Below are 25,522 nucleotides of genomic sequence, written 5' to 3' on the forward strand. Positions count from 1 at the left end.
TGTACAAAAACTCCCACATAATACATCCGATTTACACCGTTCAAATTTCAAATTGCTTCAAACATTTGCACCATCTTGGCTATATATTGTCTGATTCCACATTACTTAAAGTACTCGCACAACTTAACATTAAATATCAACTTTTCCCCATTCATTTTCAATGGGACTGACATTGAACTTTTTCCAAGTTACTCTTTACACGCCCACTTCCATACATAGAACTTCTCATCATTACCAGCTCTCTGATAATGCTCAGTGGCACATTTTTCTATTGGATATCATTAGTTTCACTTTTCCATCTAAATGAATGAAGGGTACTTTCAGATGACACTTTTCCATATAAATAGGCCACTAGCCATGATTTTCAACGAGCCAAGTTGGCTCACATGTTCAATACTTGCCTGGTGTTACGGAGACATGCAAGTGTATTGATTAAAATCTTGCTTAGGAAATGTTTTATTAGCATTCAGCTTTCAACATTCCCATGCAATTTCTGCAGAAATTGCACTTTGTCTAGTTCTTGAATACTTTACATTGTATTGTTTCAGTTCAGGGGTTAACTTATTAGTGTTAGTTTTAGTATTTTAAAACACAATGGACCCCTGCATAGCCAGAGTTTGGCGCCCACAGATTCACCTATTTGCAACCCCCATTTTTAATGGGAAATTATTGGATTATTGATCCTTGTGTTCTTTTTCCAATCATTTTTTTCTTCTTCAATGTAACATATAATGGCCACCAATTATGCACAGATTTTTTGCTCTTCGTGGGCTGGCCTGGTCCCTATCTCCCGCAAATAACTGTATTATTTGTGGAAGAGGATTAGAGCAGATGAATCCATCCATTTTCTTCCCTCTCATTGTGCTGCCATTTTGGCCAACATTGCCCTCTGCTGCCAGCTAAAATTAACATCAGAGTGCCTCTGGGCTCGCATTGTGAAATCACATGACTCAGAAAACAGGTGAGCCCTGCAAAGCACTGGCAATGTGAGCCCGAAGGCACTCCGACGTCAATTTCAGTTGACGGTGTAAACGGGATAGCCACCTCACGCAGAAACCACTGTTGACCACAGCTCATGCCAGACACTCACATGCCGATTTACCGATGCCACACCACCAGACCCCGCCTCTTAAAGGCACACACAAACTCTACAATTGTTACGGCTATTGTCCTCCCTCCGAATGGAAAATGTTGCTGCTGTCAAATATCTTGGCGTAAGGATAATTCTGAGGATTTGAACAATTTTAGGTTTCTCAATGATGAATTGATTATCAAAGTAGTTATTGATTTAATGTTCTAATCGATTAGCAGTCGATGAACTTGCTGGAGTTAAATTTTATGTGCGATTTCCCGACAGGAGGCCAGCTTGTCAGTGTGGATGCTCTTCAGCGACAACACGGCGGCCACGCTGACCTCCTTCGACCCCAAGGACTACAACTTCAACGCCTCCACGCTGGACGACAAGGTGGTGTCGGTGTCCCAGGAGCCGCAGCAGCGTTGGCCCGTACTGGTGGCGGAGGGCGAGGGCGCCGGCGAGCTGGTGCGCGTGGAGATGACCATCGGCGAGGCCTGCCAGAAAACCAAGCGCAAGAGCGTCATCGCCTCGGCCACCGTCTACGTCAGGGTCCGCTTCGGACCCGAGCACGACGACGACGACGACGCGGACGAAGAGGCCGAGTCGCCGGCTGTCACCGGCCGCCCGGCGCCGGACTCGGGCGGGAGGATTTACGAGACATCCGACGAGCAGCCGGCCAGCGTCCCCATCGACTACACCGACTTCCCCACCGTCGGCAATCGCGAGCAGCCCACGGAAACGGATGCGGAGGACGAGGAGGAGGAGGAGGACGACGAGGACGACTTTGTGCACTCGCCCCGCAACATGACCGACCTGGAGATCGGCATGTACGCCCTGCTGGGGGTCTTCTGCCTGGCCATCCTGGTCTTCCTCATCAACTGCATCGTCTTCGTGCTCAAGTACCGGCACAAGCGCATCCCGCCCGAGGGGCAGGTCAACATGGACCACTCGCACCACTGGGTCTTCCTGGGCAACGGCCAGCCGCTGCGGGCCCAGTGCGAGCTGTCGCCGCCGCCGACAACGACATCCGACGCCCCGTCCCACCCGCTGGAGACGTGCTGCCACGGGGACCACCACAGCAGCGGCAGCTCGCAGACCAGCGTCCAGAGCCAGGTGCACGGCCGCGGCGACGGCAGCTCGGGCAGCTCGGCCAAGGAGAGCGGCGAGGAGGCCAGCTCGCCCACGTCCAAGCGCAAGCGGGTCAAGTTCACCACCTTCAGCACGCTGCCCGCCGCCGCCGACGACCTGCCCTACAACTCCGTCCCCGTCGCCGACGACGAGGACATCCAGTGGGTGTGTCGGGACATGGGCTTCCAAGACCCCGAGGAACTGCACGATTACATGCGCAGAATCAAAGAAATCGCCTGAGAAATCAGTCATTCCGGGGGGGAGAGAAAAAGGCTCCTTTTTATCACAGACTTGGGAAGAAAGAGAGGCCTACTGTCGTTTTGGTTAGTTTGTTACGTTTAGTTTGCACAGTGCTGTAATCTTCTCACACTAAACAAAACAAACAAACGAACAAAAAAAAAAAAAGAGATGGACGCATAAAGGAAGCCAAAGACTCGACGACCCGGCGAACAAAGAGGCCTTTGATCAACACTGAAAACTGTCAAAGACTCTCGAAAAAAGCTTTCTTGTTTTTCAGTTCTTGTTGTTTTTTTGCCAAAGGAGGTACTTTTTTCTTCATTGTCCTTCCTGTCACTTTTCATTTGCTTACATTTTTCTACACAGTAAATTTGGCTCTATTTAAAGTGGGACCAAATAGACTCAGTTTTAGAGTAATATTTACACTTGGAAGAGAATAAAATCAAGAATAAAGAAAAATAAAAGTCACTCAAGGGTTGCGGAATGAACTCACGACCTTCCGCTTGGGAGAATGCCACTCTACCACCTGAGCTATGCCCCTCCTACTGTTTGCTTATCGCCAGGTTGGTCTCAGATCCGCAGTAGATTTCATAGAGTAAATTTTCTATATTCGGTCCCATTCCAAACATAGTAAACTTTACACTTGTAAGAGAGTAAAATATTGAAAAAAAAATGATCAAGGATGAGGAACGATCCCATAACCTTAAGCATGGAAGGCAGCCACGCTACCACTTGAGCTATGCTAGATTTATTGTTAGCTCCCATATTGCTTATGTGTCCCAAAGAAAAATGGAGGTATATGATGATTCTACCTGACACCTGAGATTAATAGACACCGAGTAGGAGTGGCACGGGTCAATGGTCAGGTTGGTCTCCCAACCTGAAGGTTCTGTGATCGTTCCTCAACTGTTGATTGTTGTTTATTTTTCTGAATATTTTACTCTCTTCAGTGTTTAAAGTTTATTCTTTTTTGACTGGGACCGAACATAGTCTTTTTCAGAGTAAAATTTACTGTGTCTCAGGGGGTAGGTAGATCACCTGTCTCCCAAGATGAAGGCCGTGAGTTCGTTCCTCAACTCTTGAATGACTTGATTTTGATTTTGATGATTTTATTTTTTTTCCAATTCTTTATTTTATTCTCTTCCAAGTGTAGATTTTACTCTCAAACTGAGTCAATTTGGTCGCACTCTACAGTCAAATTTACTCAACGGAATTTTCTGTGTCACAGCCAGTCACAAAGTCCCCGCCCCCTCTGACTACTACGACTACTAGCCCCGCCCCCACCCTTGGTTCAATGCCTTACAGCCACGTGTGAGTGGAGGCTCAGAGGCGGCGTAGCGTCCACCGTGTAGCAAGCAGCTTCGTCTCGTCGGCGAGGACGAGGCACCGTCACATTTCATTTTGTCGCGCTCATATCATCTGGTTTGCACGTAATCCCACTTCCGCGTCATCCGTCTCATTTTCAATCCGAGTAGCAAGTACGTACGGGTCGCCTATGTTACAGGTTGCGTGTCATCCGCTAACACGGAAACGGCCGCTCATTTGTGTGGCTTGCATGCAATCTGTCATTTTGCTAACATGTAATCTGGGTGACACAACATTTGCACATTTTAATTTGCTATCCAGGTAGCAAGTATTTATGGGTTGCCTGTGTTACAAATGACATTAAATCTAGCTAACCGCGTTGCGTGCCATGTGGGTAACATGTAATCTGAGTACCAGGCTATTCTGTGTTACATATAATCTGGCCATTTTTCAATCCGAATATTTATAGGTTGCCTATGTTACAAGTAATCTGTGCGTGATCCATGTTACATGCAATCCTGTTAACACATAATTTGGGCTACACAGATTATTAGTTTATTTGTAATCTGGGTTGCATGTAATCTGGATTGCACTAAATCCATGCAACAGATAATCTTGGTCATTTCCAATCTGCCTAGAAAGGAATTTTGAAATACATGTAATCCGAGCTAACGTGTAACGTATGATCAAGATTACACGTAATCTAACACACAATCCCAGTAACAGAAAATCTGTGTTACATGTCCTCTGAGAATCAGTCAAGACTACATTACATGCAAACAGAACAACAAGCAAATCTGTTTTACATGTTCTGTAGTTCGAGTAAAGTTCTATCCGTGTTACCTGCAATTTGAGTAACAGTAACACCAAATTTGTAAATCTCCGTTACATGTAACCTAGGCGACACCTAATCTGAATTACAAACCAATTGCACGCAATCTGAGTAACGTGTCATCTGGGCATCACATAATCTACGTTGCGTGTCATCTGAGGAACACGGAATTTGTGTTACATGTAACGTGGGCAACACAAAATTTGTAAATGTTTGTACGGTCCGAATATAACCCCGCCCGCCCTACGGAAATAATCACGCGCATGTCATGGCGTCACGCCAGGCCCACATACATGTCAACGTTCCTCGCTGGCGTGTACATGCGTATATATGACCGCTCACGCTGGGGGACCAGAAGAACTTGTTACTACTTGTTACAGAGCACAAGATCAGCGGGAATTTTGTATCATCCCAGAAAATGATTTGCTGTTTTTTACACAATTGACTTCATCCTCCTCCTCCGCGTGTGATTTTTTTTTTTTTCCCCCTCTCTTTTTATGAATGAATCTGATGCAATTTGAGACAAGATGGCTGTGTGTGTAGCAGGTAATCTGGGGGATGTGTAATGGGGGTGAATCCATCTGACTTTTGATCTGGCTAACGTGAGATCCGCGGTGAAGAGACTGCAGCCATTTGGAAGTTGTGTAATCACCGTGTGTTAGCTGTAATCCAGGTAAGGTGACATTTACATTTCATTTCATCTGAGTAATTGGGTCAAAACTATGATATGATAACATGTAACATGGTCATATGTTATGGAGTTAACATGTAGCATAAATTACATGTCGCCTGGGTGGTTTGTAATATGGGTCAAAACATATGTAATCCGGCTAGCACAGAATCTGAGTAAATCTGCTTTATGCGTAATCAGAGTACATCATAATCTGGGTAACGTGGACTCAAAATGACATGTAATCCGAGTAACAAATCATCTGCATTATTTGTAATCTTGGTGATATGTCATCCTCGTTAAACATAATCTGAGTAACAGGAAAATGTTACGCATAATCTGAGTAACATAATCTCAATGACAAACATGTAATCTGGGTAGCACGTCATCCATGTTACATGTTATCTGGGTGACACATAATCTGAGTAACAGTCAAATCTGTGTTGTTATTCTGAGCAACGTGCCATCTGCATGACATGACCTGGCTCTCATAATCTGTGTCGCATGTAATCTGGGTGACACATAATGAAAAAGTCAGGTCTGTGTTATGTTGAATCTGGGTAACGTGCCATCCGTGTTACATGTAATCTGAGTAACACAATGACGTATCTCAGGTTGCGAATGAAATCGGACAAATCCAATTGATTGACACTGGAACACTTTTGCAGGTGCGTTTGGAACATTTTGAAAGGCGAAAGTGACCGCGACGAGTTTCTGGAGAGAGTCTAAAACGCACACGCAACAAGTGTTATTTGAATAAAACCGAGCAGCATCAGCAGCAGCGGCGGCAGCCGAGCTAATCCGGCTTTTAATTAGCGCCGACATGTCCCGCTTTTGAAGGCCGACGTCCTCAAAGCTCATAAAACAAGCTCCCATTTTGTTATCAAATGAAGTCACCATGAGATGAAATATGCTTCATGTCACTTTTTTTTTTTTTCCCAATTTCATTGCAAACGGCATCTAAGGGCTTGGTTACATTTTTTTTCTTGTCCCTTCTTTGTGGCAATAATTAGCCACATTTATTTGTCAAGGCACCTGAAGCTTTTATAAAAGACCCAATCCAGAATGACGGAAACATGCGTCTCCTTTTCATTTAGTCAACAAATCATTACACCCTGACAAAATGACCTCCACACAGTCCCATACATGAAAACGCAAATGTCATGTTTTGTTCTTTTTTGTCGTTTCTTTTTTTTTTTCCAAGAATTTAGCCTTGTATCTTCAAATAAATCAAATAAGCAAACATAACCTGCTTGGCACTGAAGCGCACAAATTGACCATTGTAAATATCAGTGAAAGACGCTTTTGAGTCCAAGAAGAATTCAGCTCATGATGACCCACGTTCGAGAACTGGTTTCTTCCGAGGAGTCCCTGTACAAAAGCGAATTACAGCAAGCAGACACGAGGGAGAAGTGGCAGCAAAACAGGCCAAAATCAAATCAAATGTCTCCTTTAATTCAACTCTGGTGGCCAAACTTCCTGTTCAATTTCAGACATTCGTCCTTGAGAATTTTTTGTGCATCTTGTTCTCGTTATGTCCAACCAATTTCAGATTGATTGACGAAACACTGGCATTGAGTGTTTTGTTTTTCTTTTTCTTTTTTAATAATAATAACTTTTGATCTCTAGAATATGCCACAAAATGGCAGCTTCAAACTCAAATGGTCAACTTCCTGTTTAATATTGGAAATTGGTCCTTGAGACACGTCCAAACAATTTTTAAGTCAAACTGATGTCAGGTGCTAATTTGTTTTCGTAAACTTTTTTTTTATTCTCTGAGAGCTCAGTTTTTTTTTTCTTTTTTCTGCATGCGCGCATGCGAGTTTGTGCTCTTTAATTCGCTTGAAACCTGTTATAAATTCAAGACCCGTCACCTTAACCGGATACTTCAAAGTCCTGCCAGAGTTGTGACGTTTTCAGGAAACCAGAGAAAGGATCAAAGGAAAGAAAGACAAAATAAAGTGAAATCCAACACCAACCAGACACCAGCTTCCACCCACAGTTACAAATCCAGAATCTTTCACCAAACCCCAATTTTTCTCAACTTTTGAGCCGTGAAACTCACCCCAAAACGTTAGCTTCAATCTCAAAATGGCTGCCATCCTGTTCAGTTTTAGCTTACAGTCGACTTTTCCAGCCATTTTCTGTGTTGATTTTGAAACTGGTGTCCATTTTTCCAAACAATGGTAAAATATTCACCCCAAAATGGCTTCTTCAAATCAAAATGGTGGCCTTCCTGTGACCTGTGCACGTGAATTGTTGAGACTTTTTTTGTGCTCCATCTGGATTGGGCCTTTTAGAGGTTTTGGTTCTCTGCCTGCCTCAGCCATCATTCAAACGTGTTTTTCTTTTTTAATTTCCCCGAGTCCGACCGTCGAGTTTTGCTCTCTCAGGACGAATGTAGGCTTCTTCGTCTAATCACTAACGAAGAATTAAACAACCCGGCTGCTCCGTGTTCACTGTAAATTCCAAACGGCCGGTCGGTCGGTCCGCTGTACAGATGAAGCGCAGCTTTCACTCGAGCTTTTTTTTTTTTTTTTTTTGCATTCATGTAAATATGTTGCCATGTTTGGTTCCTCCATGTTCTTGCCTTGATTACTTTTTTTTTTTGTAATGCTGCTCGGGTGCGCTGGTTTGTATTTTTCTTACAAGCTGCTACTTGGAAACGTGGTCCTTCCTCACCGCTCCCGCCGCCACGCTGACCACCGCCATGTTCATGTACAGAGCACTGATCCATTTCCTGTATTCTCTTGGAAGCAAATCCTTGTATTTTCCCGTCATATGTAAAATACTAAAGAAAATGCGATACTGCACTCAAGGTGTGTTGGCGTTTTCTTTCCGGTTAGCATCTTTGAAGCGTTTCAGTTCAGGTTTAATGTCTTCATACAAACACAACGGACATGCTTTTTTTTTTTTAAACTTGTCTATGGTCTTATGCACATACAAGTATACTGTAATTTAAAAAAAAATAAAAAAAATGTAAATAAAAATTAAAAAAAATAAAATAACAGAAATTTACTTTCTCATAAAAACAGTTTATTTCTATAATTAAAGTGCCGATTTCAACTGTACTTTAATTGTGATTCATCTTTAACAAAAATGGCCAATAATTGTTGAAAAACTAAATATTGGGTTTTATCACTTTAATGTTGGTGTAATTCATTGATATCGCATTTTTCCACCTTACGAGGCTCTCGAACCGTTTTACATTTTGACGTTCACCTTCTGATAACAATTACATATTTTTACTGTTAATTTCTCAGCAAATATAAATGTTTCAATTTTTTTAGGTTTTTAAGTTGTTGAAGTCATTTTATTCCATTGAATAGCAAACAAATATTTGTGTAACTACGATGCATTTGTGAACGTATTTATGTATTTCTAATGCAATTTTTTTGTAAAAACAAATTGTGTTTTTACAGTTAGGGATTTCATGTAAATTAAATATTTTTAAAATATAGAAAAAAAATAAAGTAAAATTATGTTATAGTACAGGTTTTTTACAGTGTAAGCGCTGTTGTTTTTCTTAACAACATAGTCAAAAGTAGTCAAATTCCGATACAAAGCCAGAAAAACAACCTCAAAATGTCAAAATACATCACACAAGCTTTTTGGAAACGTATTTTGTTTTTTGTTTTTTTTGCAGTGGAAAAGCCATCCTGCCGCGACGGGCTGTGATCGGCCGTCAAGAAGCTTCCCAGTACGGCGCAAATATCTTTTTAAGCCCGTAAAGCATCTGCAGTAAATGTCACATTTGGCCAGCCGTCCTTGTAAATCCCGCTGAAAAACTTCTTGGTCCTTATAGAAGCGTTCTTCTCACCGGCTTCCAGCAACAATACATCACTATGTGATGCTCGCATACACATTCTCAACTGGCACATTTTTTTGTGGAATAAGATAACCAACAGAAAGGGCTCACAGCGTTTTTGCATAGTCCTGCTAATAGAAGGGGGGGGGGAGTGGCAATCGGTTGTGTAGTTTTAGAATTCTGTGAGAAAAAAAAAAAAAAAACTGTTTCAGTCTTTATAACAAGCAAACAGTAAGAATTTTTTTTTTTTTTTTGAAAATTTCTGCCAATAACTGCAAAAAGAAATCGGTCGTGTAGTTTTTGTTTGCATAATTATGCAAACGGATAAAAAAAAAGTTGTGCAGTTTTTGCTTGAAGGGATACTTGACTCATTGAACCATTTTCAGCAGTAGAAAGTTAATATTTTGTCCAGAATAAATTTGATAACTTCATTATTTTTCATGTACAATTAATACCTTTAAAAAAACATCACCTGTGCTGAGGAAGTAGACCAATCATGGCTCGCCTGTTTTCTGGGTTTGGTTACCAAACTCAGCCATGATTGGTCGGTTAGCACGGTCGATGTCATCTTCAGTTGACAGTAAAAGGTATTAATTGTACATGAAAAATAATGGTTACCAAATTCATTCTGGACAAAATATTATTTTTTGTTACTGCTGAAAATGTCTCAATGAGTCCAGTATTGCTTTAAAGCAGGGGTGGTGAGATCTAGTCCTCGAGGTCCAAAGTCCTGCAGGTTTTCGATATTTCCCTTCTTCAACATAGCTGATTCATGATTAGCTCATCAGCAAGTTCTTCAGAAGCCTGTTAATTGCAATCAGCTGCACTTCGAGTAGGGAAATCTATCAAACCTGCAGGACTCCAGCCCCCGAGGACCACAGTTTGCCACCCCTGCTTTAAAGTATACAAACAACAAAGCACACAGTTTTTTGTGAACATTCTGCTAAGCAGACGAGCAAAGGAAATCGTATTATCATAAATTTGCCAAGAAATCAGCTAGGTAGTTTTTGTTGAAATTATTAACATACAGATGAATGGAATTATTGTGAAATTTTTGCAAGCAAAAAAAGACATTTGTGTAGTTTTTGTTTCAATGATTTTGACAGTCAAAATCGTCGAAGTCGGAATTTCTGCTCACTAAAAAACAGAAATTGGTTGTTTTAGTCTTTGTTTTTAAATAATTTCCAAACAACAACAGTTGGCGCGTATATATACAATGTTACGTTCTGTTAAAGGAGCAATATAAGCTAGTCAACAAATGCTAATAAAATTGTTTAAAAAAAAAAAGTTAGAAACTGTTACGTCACCTTGATACACAGAAAAGTTTATAGAATTATATTTCCATTGATGCAAAGGTGTCCGAGGTGTTTGACTAATTATTATGATGATTATTTTAGACCAGGTTTTTGGCGTTGTCACGGCAACAGCAGCAATTCTCCTAGCTCATATCCAATCAGCTTGATTCTTAAGTAGCTATCTTCAAATATTTCGAGTTTCCTAACTGCTCCTTTGAGTCTGTAATAACATCTTTCAGCTCACCTCGTGTTTTATTTCCCCTCTCAATGGAACTCGCAGGGAAGGTGATTTTTTATTTTTTTTTCTTCTCTCTCCCTTGTTTTATTTGAGCTTTGCAGTTTTGCAGCCAAGGACAAGAGAGCCATTATTCATCGCGCAGGGCAGCCCGGCTGCACTTTAAAGGCACCTTTGTCAAGTGTTACCTGTTTGAACCCTGATCAATGGAAGCTTAGCCTCCCTCTCTATCCTGATGATTACACTTTCAAGGCTTTTTTTCTTTTTATTTATCTTCTGCGCGTGTGTGCGCACTGTTCAAAAGACTGGAGGATAAAGAAAATGAAAGTACGACTTTTCAGAACGTTTGCCTTGCCGCCAGGAGACAGCGACACGGTGCATCCAAGTCGTCATACATGTTTTATGAACGCCAGGGCCCCTTTTTTGTGTGTGTTTTTCTTACAGAAAGAAACATGTCCTGTCCGATAAGGGTTAAGGTGACGCAGTTGAGCTATTATTGATGAGAAAGTTCGGACAAACTTCCAGTCGCACAAAAATAGTCCGTAGCCGAGCTATAAAACATAAAGATGTTTTTTTTTTTTTTAACTAGTTTTACTTTCATTTGTTTGATTACTTACTTTTTTTTTTTTTTACCTAAATTTGACTTATTTTTTAAAATCAAGTAATCGATCATAAATTTTAGTGCTGTGAAGCAATTAATTTTTTTTAACTCATTAATGGCACCATTTGCTGTAATTCATCGTGATTAATCGACTAATATGACATACGACTAATATGTTATTTGAAATTGGCTTTGTAAAGTGCACAGATTACTTGAGATTTCTCCAACAAGTGTCAAGTAAAACTAACCATTCTTGAAAATATATATTTACTTTTTTTTTTTTTACTATTTTTTTAATTATAGTGGACACCCAGCAGTTTGTCCCCATTATTTCCCAATGTCCCCCGCATAAAATGCATATTGAATTTTCTGTAATTATTCACAATTGATCATACAACTAATATGACATACAACTAATATGCTATTTGAAATTGGCTTTGTAAAGTGCGCAAATTACTTGCAATTTCGACAAGCATCAAGTAAAACTATAACCTTTCTTCAAAATATTTTTTTTTTCCAAAAAATATATTTTTTGAATTTTAAAAATATTATTTTAAATTACAGTGGACAGCAGTTCCGTCAACTATCGTGTTCATTTTTTTTTTTGGGGGGGGGGGCGTCCCATTGTCCCCCGCAAAAAAAAAATGCATATTGAATGCTTATCTTTTTGATTTATATTTTGGGTTTAAAAAAAATGGCTTTGGATTCCCCCCCCCCCCCCCCCCCCCCCCCAATGCGTTTCAGTGGGCGTCAATTTGTCACAGATTTTTTTTTTGCTATTCGCAGGCTGTCCATGTCTCTAATCCTCGGAAAAGCGGAGGGCAAACTGACTTGATAGAAAAATTGACTGTAATAGCAATCGTTCTTTGCAGAGGATAAAGAAGATATGCCCGTGAGTATTGTTATATCTTTTGATGTCTTGCTGCAGAGTTTGTGTTCAATTATCTGCTGCTTGAATGGTTGTAACAACACGACACCGATGTTTTGTATTGTTAGCATTAAGCTAAATGGTCTGTGGTGAAGTGAAGTTCTGTGGGTTTAAAAAATCTTCATAATACTGCAGTCATTTTGGGTGATTTTTACACTCCACTTTTACTCGACATAAACTGAGTAACATTGTTTAAATTGACTCCAAAACGTCTTCCCCTTCATCTGCCGTAGAGTAAAATAAACGACGCCCCACCCCCCCGTGCGCAATATGGCCCCTATTTTGGGACAATCGGGTCGTATTTTATCCAGCCCATACGGTCGCAAACACTGACGACGGGAAGAGGTGTCCAGTCGGCACGGAGGAGAAGAGGTTTTTACGGCCTCAGCTGGAGCCGTCACGCCAGCGCCGGCGTCTGCGGGAGGCTGATAACCTCCAGCCAACATGTCCGACCCACTTCATCACCGCCACTCGGCGGGCCTGGAGGAGCAAATGCGAAGAAACGGGAAGCAAAGCAACTGCAACACGCGACTCAAAATGTAGTCCAATGTGAGACAGGCTGCACTACAAAAAAAAGAGTTTTTAAAAAAAAATTTCCCTCACTTTTTTCTCTTTGAAGTCAAAGTCGTGTCTGTGATGCGTTAGTTGTTGCGCTGGAAATTGTAGCTTTTAGCTTTGATTTGGTCCTTAATTAGCCTCACTCAATAAATGAGAACAGTGGTTAAAGCCTAAAAAATATCGTACTCTCAAAGTACCACCATCAAAAGTGAGCCAAGTTTTAAATTAATAAGTAACCCTTTTTTGAAGACTATTTTGGTCCATCGAGTTTTATTTTGTATGCTATTCTAATGTCGACCGCTAGATGGCGTCATACTATTTCGTTTGAAACGATGTAAATATGAACGAAAAGGAACGAAAACAGGAAGTATTTTCAACTATGCGTAGATTTTGCCGAAGGTTATGGAATGTCAAGTCCTCTTCCAAATGAAATACACAGACTTTAAAATATTTAACAATGATTTTAATACACTGCCATGATGTTTTTGTTGTGGCAGGAAGTGTAGTGTTTTCAGCACTTCCTGTTCCCTCCCTCCCACTTTTCTTTGCTTTTGTCTTTTATCAGCCGTGACATTTGTTTTAAATGAGACAGCTAATCAGGCGGCGGAGATGGAATTGTTGCAATAAAGGTGTTTATTTGAACGTGGCCTCGGGCTTTTCGCACACTTAGGCTTGATGGCTCCCGAGCAGCCTGCTGGGATTGCCTTAGTTACCATGGCGATGCGGAAACTTTTAAAAGGGGAGCTATAAAACACCAAAAGTTCGCTCACAACACCCAATACAACTTTGGAGCTTTTCAAAAGAGTTGAGAGACAGATAGATAGATGAGATCACGTGTGTCAAGATCCGGTCCTCGAGCTCGAGGTGTCTCTACTCCAACACACGTGAATGATCAGGATCATTATCAGGCTCCACACCTGCAGAGCTTGCTGATGAGCTTAAATATGAATCAGCTGTGTTGAACATGCGAAACTTCGAAAACATGCAGGACTCAGGCCCTCGAGGACCGGACTTTATGGATGGATGGATAGATAGATAGATAGATAGATAGATAGATAGACAGATAGACAGGTACTAGAAAGTAAAGGATAAAGAAGTACATACATGATAACATACAATATACACAAATATTGTTTGAAGTCTTATAAACGAAATGTGTCTGATTTACTCTCATTGCTTTCATTTTCAACAATTTTAAGGAATAATCATTTAACTGATTCTATTTTATTCGTTTAAATAATTATAAATAAATTATGTAAATGCGCTGTTTGTTTATTTTAAGTACTGTATGTAAAAAATAAAAATGTTTTGGAACAAGGTTTTCGCTCGCTAGCCAGTTAAGACTTCATTACCCACAATGCACCACTTGCAACCGAGCTGCTTTGAAGTTCTATGGTGATAAGGACATTAAAATAGGTTGCTCAGTCACAAAAACCCCATAACTCAATTTATGAGCTTATAAAAAGAGTTGTGTGTGCATGGAGAGTAGATTTAGAGTTTGTTTTTTTATGTTTTAGCTGGTTCGTTAATTAAACCACATTACCCAGCATGCATCACGACCCTGCAAGTTTTGCCGCACGTCGTTTGAAACAGCACAACGGGTGTAATCGAAGAGGTCAAGGCAACGTTTAAACTTATGTACTCAACTTTGTCGCTGTTTTACCTTCGTCAAGAAAGTAGATTAGTTGATATACGGACGTCACAAGGTGGCGAAATCTGCCTCCCCTAAGCTAAGCTCGTGGAAATGCTAAAAACACAAGTAGCTACGCTAGCTGTCTATGTTTCTCCAAAACTGGCAGTGGAATGAATTTTAATTCAATTTCTTACTCATTATTATTAATCGACAATGAGAGATCATCATGGTGCTCTTGCGAAAAGGGATGTGCCCGGGACTGGATGAAGATTTAGTGCGCCGTTTGCGGGATGCTCACGTTAAAACAGGTTGGAACGAGTCTCTCTAACGAAAAGTGGAAATTTGAGCAACAAATGTTATTTGCTGTATCATCTTGTTCCCACAGTGGAAGATCTGCTCTCGTCGGACATGGAACACCTTGCACAGAAATGTTCGGCGTCATATAAGGTCTTTTTTTTTTCTTCTTCTTCTGCTTTTTTTGTGTGTACATTTTAGAAGAGAACTTGAAACTTTGACATACCAGAGAAGGGCTGTAGCGCCTTGACTGAAACAGCCCCAAAAGTTGAACTTTTTGGAGCTCAAACTTATTTAAAAAAAAAAAATAGGAGTGGAATACAACAAATTCATTCCAACAAGAATATTCAAATTGTCTCAATGTATCATTATCTATGGTAGTATGCTGTGCAAGCTGTTTCCAAACTTTAAAAATCCATACTTTTTATTTTTTTATTTATTTATGTATTTTTTTAGTGCAGGCCATCAACTAGCCCTTATTAGCAGCTTGAACCGTTGAAAACATGCAAGCCCTTTCACTTTTTCATCATTTGCACACAAAAAAAAAGGCGAGATTTTTTTTTTAAAAATAAAAAATAAATTCTACATGTTGACCTCTCGGGCAGCCAAGAGGAAACTTAATTTTTGTAAATAGGTCCATCCAGCAAGCTTTTTTTTTTTTTTTTCCTTTCCTGCACATAATCCGTAAACGAGGCTTTTGGGAGAGACGGCGTTTGTTTGGCGTGGGCTGAGAGAGGTCACGAGAGGCCAGCCCAGAATTTATCGTTTCACCTCCTGTGGTCATTGTCTGTGCGCCCGGTCGCCCACCAAACATTTGATTTCATCGTTAAAAGCAAAAAGCTCCAGCTGCGTCTGTCTCTGCCAATGCTTTCTACATGTTTGGCCGGATCAAGCTGACATTTTGTGACCCTGCGCGGCCCGCGGCGCCTTTTGGGTCCAGCGCGATGACCCGCTTGAGGCCCTCAGACCGCTGTGGTCATCACACATCAGCTGCTGCGACTCCTTCAGCTGCTTTTGAAGGGGCTGACTTAAAGATGCGAAGGGCTGAACAATTAATCCAATTCAAATTAAGGCACGGCTGATAAGGATTTTTTTTTTTTAGGCTGATGGTGGTTTTATGTTTGGCGGAATAAGATTCCGATAAACGATTAATCGCCCGATTAATTTAAAATGTATATCAATAATAAAATTATACTTTTTTTTTTTTTTTTTTTTTCCCTTAACGTTTGCAACAATAAAGATATGAATTAGAGGGCGAATAATTTGACTTTATCCTATTGCGTTCAACAAAGAATAATTGGCAAAAAATCTGCAGATTTGAATGTCAATTTTATTTTTATGTATATATGTGTACTGTGTATCAAAAAACAAAAAATTGGCCGTTTTTTTGCCAATTATGAAAGTGCTAATATACCAATTAATCGGTCTGTCCCCGATTTAAGTAGACATCGAAATGTGCTAGATTGCAATTTTGCCATACATGCACAAGATCTGCTATGCTAATTGAAGAAGTGTAATTCGGTGGCCATAGGTGATTGTTTTGTATTATTTAAAAAAAAAAAAAAAAAAAAACTTCCCAAAATCAAAAAAAAAATATATATTTTATTTTATTCCCAATCCTCCAAAAATCTTCAAAAACCGCTGATATATATTAGATAGGATTTTCCATGGGGGGAAAAAGGTGGTTAAATGGGGATAGAAGTGCAGTAAAAATATCTTAAAAAAAAATAAAAATCCAATCCCCAAAAAAATCTTCAAAAACCGCTGATAAATATTAGATATATAATTTTCCATGGGAAAAAAAAGGTGGTTAAATGGGGATAGAAGTGCAGGAAAAAAATCTTTAAAAAATAAAATAAAATAAAATCCAATCCCCCAAAAATCTTCAAAAACCGCTGATAAATATTAGATATATAATTTTCCATGAAAAAAGAATGAGGTTAAATTAGGTTAAAAGTGCAGGACAAAAGTCTTAAAAAAAAAAAAAAAAAAAAAAAAAAATCCAATCCCCAAAAAAATCAAAAACCGCTGATAAATATTAGATATGATTTTCCATGAAAAAAAAAAGGTGGTTAAATGGGGATAGAAGTGCAGGAAAAATAATTAAATAAAAGAATTTAGCGAATAAGCCTGCAAATTTGCATCAATTGTATTTTTAAGATGTCATATCACCTTTCACCACTAGATGGCACACATGGCTTAGTTGCACTTACAACACCTACAACTTGAGTAGAGCAAACATTTTGTCTTTGGATTTGGGAATCTTCTTGCACTTGGGCCATCCTTTTGCTCTTGATCCAAAACACCACTTTCATTCTTGTAACATTTTTATTCTCCTAAAATGATGAGCCACCTTTTTCAGCATATTCGGTGTTAGCTCTCAAGTCGGAAGCTACCCGTTAGCGACCTCGCCGGCCGCTCGCCTACTCGGCTCTTAATGAGCTCTTGTGCACCAAATTGACAGACACCTGGGGAGCTGGACCCCGAGGCGCTCGTCTGCTAATTAAACACCTTAACCCGGGTGCCGGAGCGAAAGCCTGTTACTTAGCGATGGCTGCGAGGTGAAATGTCATCTTTTGTTGTCTGGCAGGCTCTGATAGCCGTCCGCAGGGTGCTGCTGGCCCAGCACGCCGCCTTCCTCGTTTCCGGCGCCGACCTCTACGACGAGCTGCTCAGCTCCACCGCAATCCTCTCCACCGGAAATCCCAAGTAAGCGTCGCTCGCTCTCAACGGGAAGTCAGACATCTTAGTTTGTAGTAGTCATTTTTCGGACAAATTCCGGATTAGCGCCCCCAACACGGGTTTCACCAATGGATGTGAAATTGAAGTGGACGTGTATCGTAACAACGCAAAAAAATAAAAAATAAAAACCCTCAAGAACTCATGATTGAAAGTGAACAGGAAGTCAGCCATTATGAGTTGAAGGCCATTTGTGGTGAATTTCTGTGCCGAAAGTTATAAAATAAAAAAAATATCCCCCTGTCACAGCCTTCACCAATCAAAACAAAACTGGGTGGGCATGTTTATCGTAACAGAACACACAAAAAAAGGGACCTCGGGCTGTGCAATTAATTGAAATTCAAGTACAATTTTAATCATTACACTCCACAATTAACAAATCAGCATCATCGTAAAAAAAAGGAAAAAAATATTAATACTAATTTTGAGTTGTTTAAATGGATAAACCTTTTTATTTTTTTTAAATAATAAATTAAATTTTGTTTTTCCCAAAAGGAACTTGCATAATTTTTCTTAATATTTGCACCTAGCAAATAAGGTCTTTCTCCAAATTGGTGTGCTGGTAATTAAAAAAAAAAAAAAAAAAAAAAAAAACTAATATAAAAAAAAATAACAGAAATTTGCTATAAACATTTTCTTGTTTTCTACCAAAAAATAAATGATCGTCCTAATCGTGATTTCAGTTATTACCAATATAATCGTGATTAATATTTATTTATTTATTTATTTTTAAATAATTGAGCAGTCCTACAAGGACCCATCCCCAAAATTTGACAGAAAGTTAGCCATTTTGGTTTGCAGCAGCCATTTTGGGGTGAATTCCTGCACTCAAAAGTTGGAAAAAATTAGCCCCTTGTCACAAGGTTCCCCAATCAAAGTGAAATTGGGTGGACAACATGTAACACAAGTGACAGAAGGCACGAAAAACTCTCAAGGATCCATCCCCAAAATGTGACAGAAAGTCAGCCATTTTGGTGTAAATGTGGTGAAATTCCAGAGAGGTATTTTATTTTTTTGTGCTTCAGTGGATTTTTATCCTTCCCTGTTGAAAGTGGAGGACGCATGGAAGTCAAACCAGTCATAAGATTTTTTTTCTGGTAACCAGATTCCACTGCACAGTTCCCCAATCAATCAATCACAGCCCGAGTCACGTCGCCGTGCCTCTAAAAATTGAATTTGCATCGAGCCGAGTCGCGCCGCGCATGGCGGAATATGCAGCCGCAGAAAACGCAGCCTCCAAACACTCGCCTTGTCCCATTTGGGGCCCTAAAGTGGCGTCTGATGTATCAGCCGCATTAACGCCGGCTCCTCCTCGGCTGCTCGCTGCAAAAAAAAAAGAAAAAAAAAAGCTTGGCACATTCTCTTTAAGGAGGCCAAATCATCCTACAAAGCGTCTCGTTGATTTTATATTTGAAGTTAAAGTCAATGTTTGTCAAGCACGTCATAAATGTCTCCGGACTCTTGCGAGAGGCTTCCGCCACGTGTCATGGCTGCCCCCTACTGCTGAAAAGACGCCATTTGGACTCCAATTAGGTCCATCATGCAAACATACGCGTCCATCTCACACTGAGGGATGTTTTGAAGTGGTTTTATTTTTGCAATATTACATGGATAAAACACATGCAAAAAAAAGTCCAACTTGTTTGTTTGTTGATCCCTTTGTTTGAAATAAGCATTTTCTTTTCTTTAGTAGCTGCAGCTAAAATAAAAAAAAAAGTTAATAAGAATGAATAAATAAAAAAATATAGACTAATAAAATAGATAAATATAAAATTATTTTAAGTTAAAATTGTGATTCCCCCATTATTAAAATGTGAATAAAAAAAAATCGTTTTTTGGTTATTTTTTTTTTATTTTTAAATATATATATATTTTGGCTTGCAATTTTTGATTTTTTTTTTTTTGGGGGGGGGGGGGGGGGGGGGGTGATAAAATTGTCTGTTTTCCACTTATTTTTTAAATGCAATTTTATTGTGGTATTTGTTTTTTTAATGCATTTTTTAAAATGTAATTATATTAACATAATATATTTTAAAAATATATATAATATTCTGATTTTAGGCATAGCACGGTATTTTTAAATTTGTTGTTGTTGTTAAAGCTGCTGTACGTAACTTACTGTAGGCCAAATTTTTCCTGGTCTTGTTTGTCCACAGCTTGGATGTGCTGCTGGATTCTGGCGTGTACACGGGCGAGATCACAGAGCTGGCAGGAGGGCCAGGAAGTGGCAAAACTCAGGTGAGTCAGCATCTCTCAAAGTCTTTCTTTCGTCTTGCTTTATTTATGGGGGAGGCATGGATTACCTTTTATTTTCCTGCATTTGAAATGAAATATTTTTGGGGGGCATGAAATAAAAATAAAAAAATAAAAATCACAATCCCCTAGCATTTTTTAAACAATGCCCATAACTTTTTAAAGATTAAGTTTTAACATTTTTTTTCCACATTTTTGGTGGTCCTACTTTATTCTTTGTCATAAAAGAAAAATGTCAAAATTTAAATATCTCAAAACCTAAAAACGATAATAAATGGAATGAAATTCCTGTATAATTCCCATTTTAAAAATGATATTTCCCCTCCATTTTGTTTTGTTAAATATGATTTTTTCATGCATAAAAAAATCACAAAATTTAAAAAAAAATGCTCAAAATATATATATAAAAATTCTGATAAACTAGAAAAAAAATGTATTTCTTTGAAATGATATTTTGACCATTTAGAAAATATGGAGGGAAAATCAAATCCATTTTAAAAGATTTTTATCACAAAATATTTTTCTCTCATGACATTTTTTTAATTTTTTTATAATATTGGAATCTTTTTCTCACATGATAATTTTTGTCTCATAAGATTTTGTTTTGCCATGAAAAGAAAAATCTCCAAATGTTTTTCTCATCTGATTGAAAAAAAATCTCATAAAATTGCAGATTTCTTATAATGTAAAGGATTTTGTTGCATCGTTTTCTCTTAAAATCTGTTTTTTGCTTTTGTCTCACAAAAAAAAACCTTTGTAATACTGTGAACGTGCAACGTATAATGTGGCATTTTGTGCCTGTTTTCAGGTATGCATGGGCGTGGCGGCGCACGTGTCACACCACCTGAGGCAAAACGTGATCTACGTGGACACAACGGGGGGGGCTGTCGGCGGGCCGCCTGCGCCAAATGCTGAGAACGCAAACCAGTAGCGATGACGAGCAGGTCACCAAATAGCAACCCATATATGGGTGTGCACACTTACGCAACATCAACAGTTTATTTGTACTTGTCAATGTTTGACTTCAGTGGGTTTGTGTATGTTACATGTCACATTCATGGAGAAAGTTTTATCTCGGTATATATATATTTTTTAAATATTAAAAATGGTATTTGGACAGGGATGCGTAGACTTTTTATAACCACTGTCAGGTGAGCGACGCCTCCTAAAACGCAGGTGAAACTGGAGTGTCATTCTGCCTGGCAGATGGAAGCCCTGCAGAGGATCGGCGTGCGCCGCGCCTTCGACATCTTCTCCCTGCTCGACTGTCTGCACCGTCTCGTTGACGGCGGCCTACGGCAGGTGCGTGTGAAGCTCGTCGCCAAAAAAAAAGAAAAGCGTCCAAACTTGACGTCTGTCACGTTTCCCGCGGCAGGCGAGCAGCGGCGCCTCTGTCAAGGCGCTGATCGTGGACTCCGTGTCGGCCGTCATCGCTCCTCTGCTGGGAAGCAGGCAGAATGAAGGTGAACGAACAAACGCATGGAAATACATTTATGTGAGGAAACGTTCGTTGGCACAAAGTGCAAAAGTTCAACCAGGAACTTTTAACTAGTATGTGCTCCATTAATTGATTACACACCCATATGTCTTTATTTAGTCATTACCATGACTACCTGACCATAATTGATTTTTTGTTTTTAGGTTAATTCCAATATTTGGCAGAATATGATTATGATAATTAATGTATCTAGTAAGGCTATTATTATTTTAAATAATGACCATGTATTTTAAACGCCTTACTATACATGGTCGTTATAAAAAAAAAAAAAAAAAATGCCTTACTATAGGCTACATGGTCGTTTTTTTTTTTTTTTTTTTTTTTTTTTTTTTTTTTTTTTTTTTTTGGTGTTTGTTTTTTTTTTTAAACGCTTTATTACCACAGCATCGGTGAACAGCAGTGTTTAAACAATATGTGTTGTATTATTTATGGTTGTTAAAAAAAAAAAAAAAAATACTTACTATATTACCTTATATTACATAGTCGAGTTTTGTTTTGTTTAAACGCCTTACAACACATGCCGTTTTAAAAAAAAATTACACTTTACTATATATGGTTGTTGTTGTTTTTTTGTTTTTTTTTAACAAAAAAATGCCTTACTACATGGTTGCCTTTTTTTTTATTTTATTTTTTTTATAAAATGCTTTTCTATACATGGTCGTTTAACAAAACATCTTACTAGACATGGTCTTTTTTTGTTGTTGTTTTTTTTCTTTTTTTCTTTTTTCTTTTTTTAATAAAATGTCTTACTATACATGGTCTTTTTTTTTTCTTTTCTTTTTTTCTTTTTTTTTTCTTTTTAAATAAAACGCTTTAATTCAATTCAAGTTTATTGATCAGACTCAGGTCCATATAACAAACACACATAACATATTATAAGTAGAAAAATACAAAGAATAAGATAAAATAAGAGAATTTATACCTCAACAAATAAGACCAGTATGCCAGTATGACCAAAAATGGGAACCATATCGTACCGCACGGAACTTGGGATTTGTCAGCAACTGTATGATATCATTCTGCGACCCATTTAGCCTACACATGACTCTATACGTACATCAAATGTCTTATTAAAACCTCGATTTACAATACATGTTCGTTTTTATAAAAATAAATAAATAAATAAATAAATAAAACGTGGTCGTTTTTTATGTCGTTCAAAAATAAAAAACGATTTACTAGGTCGTTTTTATTTTTAAACAAAAAAAACACCTTACTATACATGGTCGTTCTTTTATTAAATACCTTAGTAACCTTACTATACATGGTCGTTTAAAAAAAACAAAAACAAAAAAAAAACGCCTTACTATACATGGTCTTTTTTTTTTCTTTTTTTTTTAAATAAAACGTCTTACTATACATAGGCTTTTTTTTTTCTTTTTTTTTTTTAAATAAAACGCCTTACTATACATGGTCCTTTTTTTTTATTTTTTATTTTTAAATAAAACGCCTTACTATACATGGTTGTTTAAAAAAAAAAAAAAAAAAAACGCCTTAGTATGCATGGTCGTTTTTTAAAAAAAAAACGGCATACTATACATGGTCGTTTGAAAAAAAACAAACAAACAAAAAAAACGCCTTAGTATACATGGTCGTTCGAAAAAAAGAAAAGAAAAAAAAAAAAAAAAAAAACGCCTTATTATACATGGTCGTTTGAAAAAAAAAAAAGACAAAAAAAACACCTTAGTATACATGGTCGTGTTTTTAAAAAACCGCCTTACTATACATGGTCGTTTGGAAAAAAAAAAAAAAAACAACAAAAAGAAAACGCCTTAGTATGCATGGTCGTTTTTTAAAAAAAAAACGGCATACTATACATGGTCGTTTGAAAAAAAACAAACAAACAAAAAAAACGCCTTAGTATACATGGTCGTTCGAAAAAAAGAAAAGAAAACAAAAAAAAAAAAACGCCTTATTATACATGGTCGTTTGAAAAAAAAAAAAGACAAAAAAAACACCTTAGTATACATGGTCGTGTTTTTAAAAAACCGCCTTACTATACATGGTCGTTTGGAAAAAAAAAAAAAAAGACAAAAAAAAAAAACGCCTTACTATACATGGTCGTTTTTAAAAAAAAAAAAAACGGCAATCTATACATGGTCGTTTGAAAAAAAAAAAAAAAAAAAAAAAGACAAAAAAAACGCCTTAGTATACATGGTCGTGTTTTTAAAAAAACGCCTTACTATGCATGGTCGTTTGGGGAAAAAAAAAAAAACAACAACAAAAAGAAAACGCCTTAGTATACATGGTCGTTTTTTTTTTGTTTTTGTTTTTTAAAAAAACGCCTTACTATACATGGTCGTTTGAAAAAAAAAAAAAAAAAAAAGACAAAAAAAACGCCTTAGTATACATGGTCGTGTTTTAAAAAAAACGCCTTACTATATACATGGTCGTTTGGGGAAAAAAAAACAAAAAAAAACAAAAAGAAAACGCCTTAGTATACATGGTCGTTTTTTGTTTTTTTTTTGAAAAAAAAACACCTGGTCGTTTGAAAAAAACAAAAAAAACAAAAACGCCTTAGTATACTTGGTCGTTTTTTTAAAAAAAACGGCATACTATACATGGTCGTTTAAAAAAAAAAAAAAAAAAAAAAAGCCTTAGTATACATGGTCGTTTTAAAAAAAAAAAACAAAAAAAAACGCCTTACTATACATGGTCGTTTGAAAACAAAAAACAAAAAAAACAAAAAAAGCCTTATTATACATGGTCGTTTGAAAAAAACAAACAAAAAAAACAAAAAGAAAACGCCTTAGTATACATGGTCGTTTTTTGTTTTTTTTTTGAAAAAAAAACACCTGGTCGTTTGAAAAAAACAAAAAAAACAAAAACGCCTTAGTATACTTGGTCGTTTTTTAAAAAAAAACGGCATACTATACATGGTCGTTTTAAAAAAAAAAAAAAAAAAAAAAAGCCTTAGTATACATGGTCGTTTTAAAAAAACAAAACAAAAAAAAACGCCTTACTATGCATGGTCGTTTCAAAAAAAACAAAACGCCTTACTATACATGGTCGTTTGAAAAAAAAAAAAAAAAAAAAAAAAAAGCCTTATTATACATGGTCGTTTGAAAAAAAAAAAACAAAAAAAACAAAAAGAAAACGCCTTAGTATACATGGTCGTTTTTTGTTTTTTTTTTGAAAAAAAAACACCTGGTCGTTTGAAAAAAACAAAAAAAACAAAAACGCCTTAGTATACATGGTCGTTTTAAAAAAAAAAAACAAAAAAAAACGCCTTACTATACATGGTCGTTTGAAAACAAAAAACAAAAAAAACAAAAAAAGCCTTATTATACATGGTCGTTTGAAAAAAACAAACAAAAAAAACAAAAAGAAAACGCCTTAGTATACATGGTCGTTTTTTGTTTTTTTTTTGAAAAAAAAACACCTGGTCGTTTGAAAAAAACAAAAAAAACAAAAACGCCTTAGTATACTTGGTCGTTTTTTAAAAAAAAACGGCATACTATACATGGTCGTTTTAAAAAAAAAAAAAAAAAAAAAAAAGCCTTAGTATACATGGTCGTTTTAAAAAAACAAAACAAAAAAAAACGCCTTACTATGCATGGTCGTTTCAAAAAAAACAAAACGCCTTACTATACATGGTCGTTTGAAAAAAAAAAAAAAAAAAAAAAAAAAGCCTTATTATACATGGTCGTTTGAAAAAAAAAAAACAAAAAAAACAAAAAGAAAACGCCTTAGTATACATGGTCGTTTTTTGTTTTTTTTTTGAAAAAAAAACACCTGGTCGTTTGAAAAAAACAAAAAAAACAAAAACGCCTTAGTATACTTGGTCGTTTTTTTAAAAAAAACGGCATACTATACATGGTCGTTTTAAAAAAAAAAAAAAAAAAAAAAAAAAAAGCCTTAGTATACATGGTCGTTTTAAAAAAACAAAACAAAAAAAAACGCCTTACTATGCATGGTCGTTTCAAAAAAAAAAAAACGCCTTACTATACATGGTCGTTTGAAAACAAAAAACAAAAAAAAAACGCCTTAGTATACATGGTCGTTTTTTTGTTGTTGTTTTTTTTAAAACCGCCTTACTATACATGGTCGTTTGAAAACAAACAAACAAAAAAAACGCCTTAGTATACATGGTCGTTTTTTAAAAAAAAACGCCATACTATACATGGTCGTTTGAAAAAAAAAAAAAAAAAAAAAAAAAAAAAAAAGCCTTATTATACATGGTCGTTTGAAAAAAAAAAAAAAAAAAAAAAAAAAAAAAAACGCCTTAGTATACATGGTCGTTTTTTTTTTTTTTTTAAAAACGCCTTACTATACATGGTCGTTTGAAAAAAAAAAAAAAAAAAAAAAAAAAGACAAAAAACCCGCCTTAGTATACATGGTCGTTTTTTTTGTTTGTTTTTTTTTTAAACGCCTTACTATACATGGTCGTTTTTTAAAAAAAAAAAACGGCATACTATACATGGTCGTTTGAA

General features: G+C 37.3%; 2 protein-coding genes across 3 annotated transcripts in view; both read left to right on the forward strand.

Annotated features, from left to right (window-relative positions):
• Nucleotides 1–8,060, forward strand: part of tmem132e (transmembrane protein 132E) — a 270,213-nt gene extending 262,153 nt beyond the window's left edge. For both annotated transcript variants that reach the window (XM_077504355.1, XM_077504356.1), the window contains one exon: nt 1,358–8,060. In XM_077504355.1, the coding sequence (XP_077360481.1) occupies nt 1,358–2,443 (1,086 nt within the window). In that variant the 3' untranslated portion in view covers nt 2,444–8,060. The remainder of the gene's footprint in view (nt 1–1,357) is intronic.
• A 6,168-nt stretch (nt 8,061–14,228) lies between these two features.
• The window catches only part of rad51d (RAD51 paralog D), a 40,174-nt gene continuing 28,880 nt past the window's right edge, over nt 14,229–25,522 (forward strand). The window contains 8 exon segments of the mRNA XM_077504024.1: nt 14,229–14,613; nt 14,691–14,752; nt 17,190–17,308; nt 19,495–19,576; nt 20,400–20,468; nt 20,470–20,535; nt 20,798–20,893; nt 20,967–21,054. Coding sequence (XP_077360150.1) covers nt 14,532–14,613; nt 14,691–14,752; nt 17,190–17,308; nt 19,495–19,576; nt 20,400–20,468; nt 20,470–20,535; nt 20,798–20,893; nt 20,967–21,054 — 664 coding nt within the window. The 5' untranslated portion in view covers nt 14,229–14,531.

Source organism: Festucalex cinctus, chromosome 18 (genome assembly GCF_051991245.1).
Source record: "Festucalex cinctus isolate MCC-2025b chromosome 18, RoL_Fcin_1.0, whole genome shotgun sequence".
NCBI classification, from domain to species: Eukaryota; Metazoa; Chordata; class Actinopteri; order Syngnathiformes; family Syngnathidae; genus Festucalex; species Festucalex cinctus.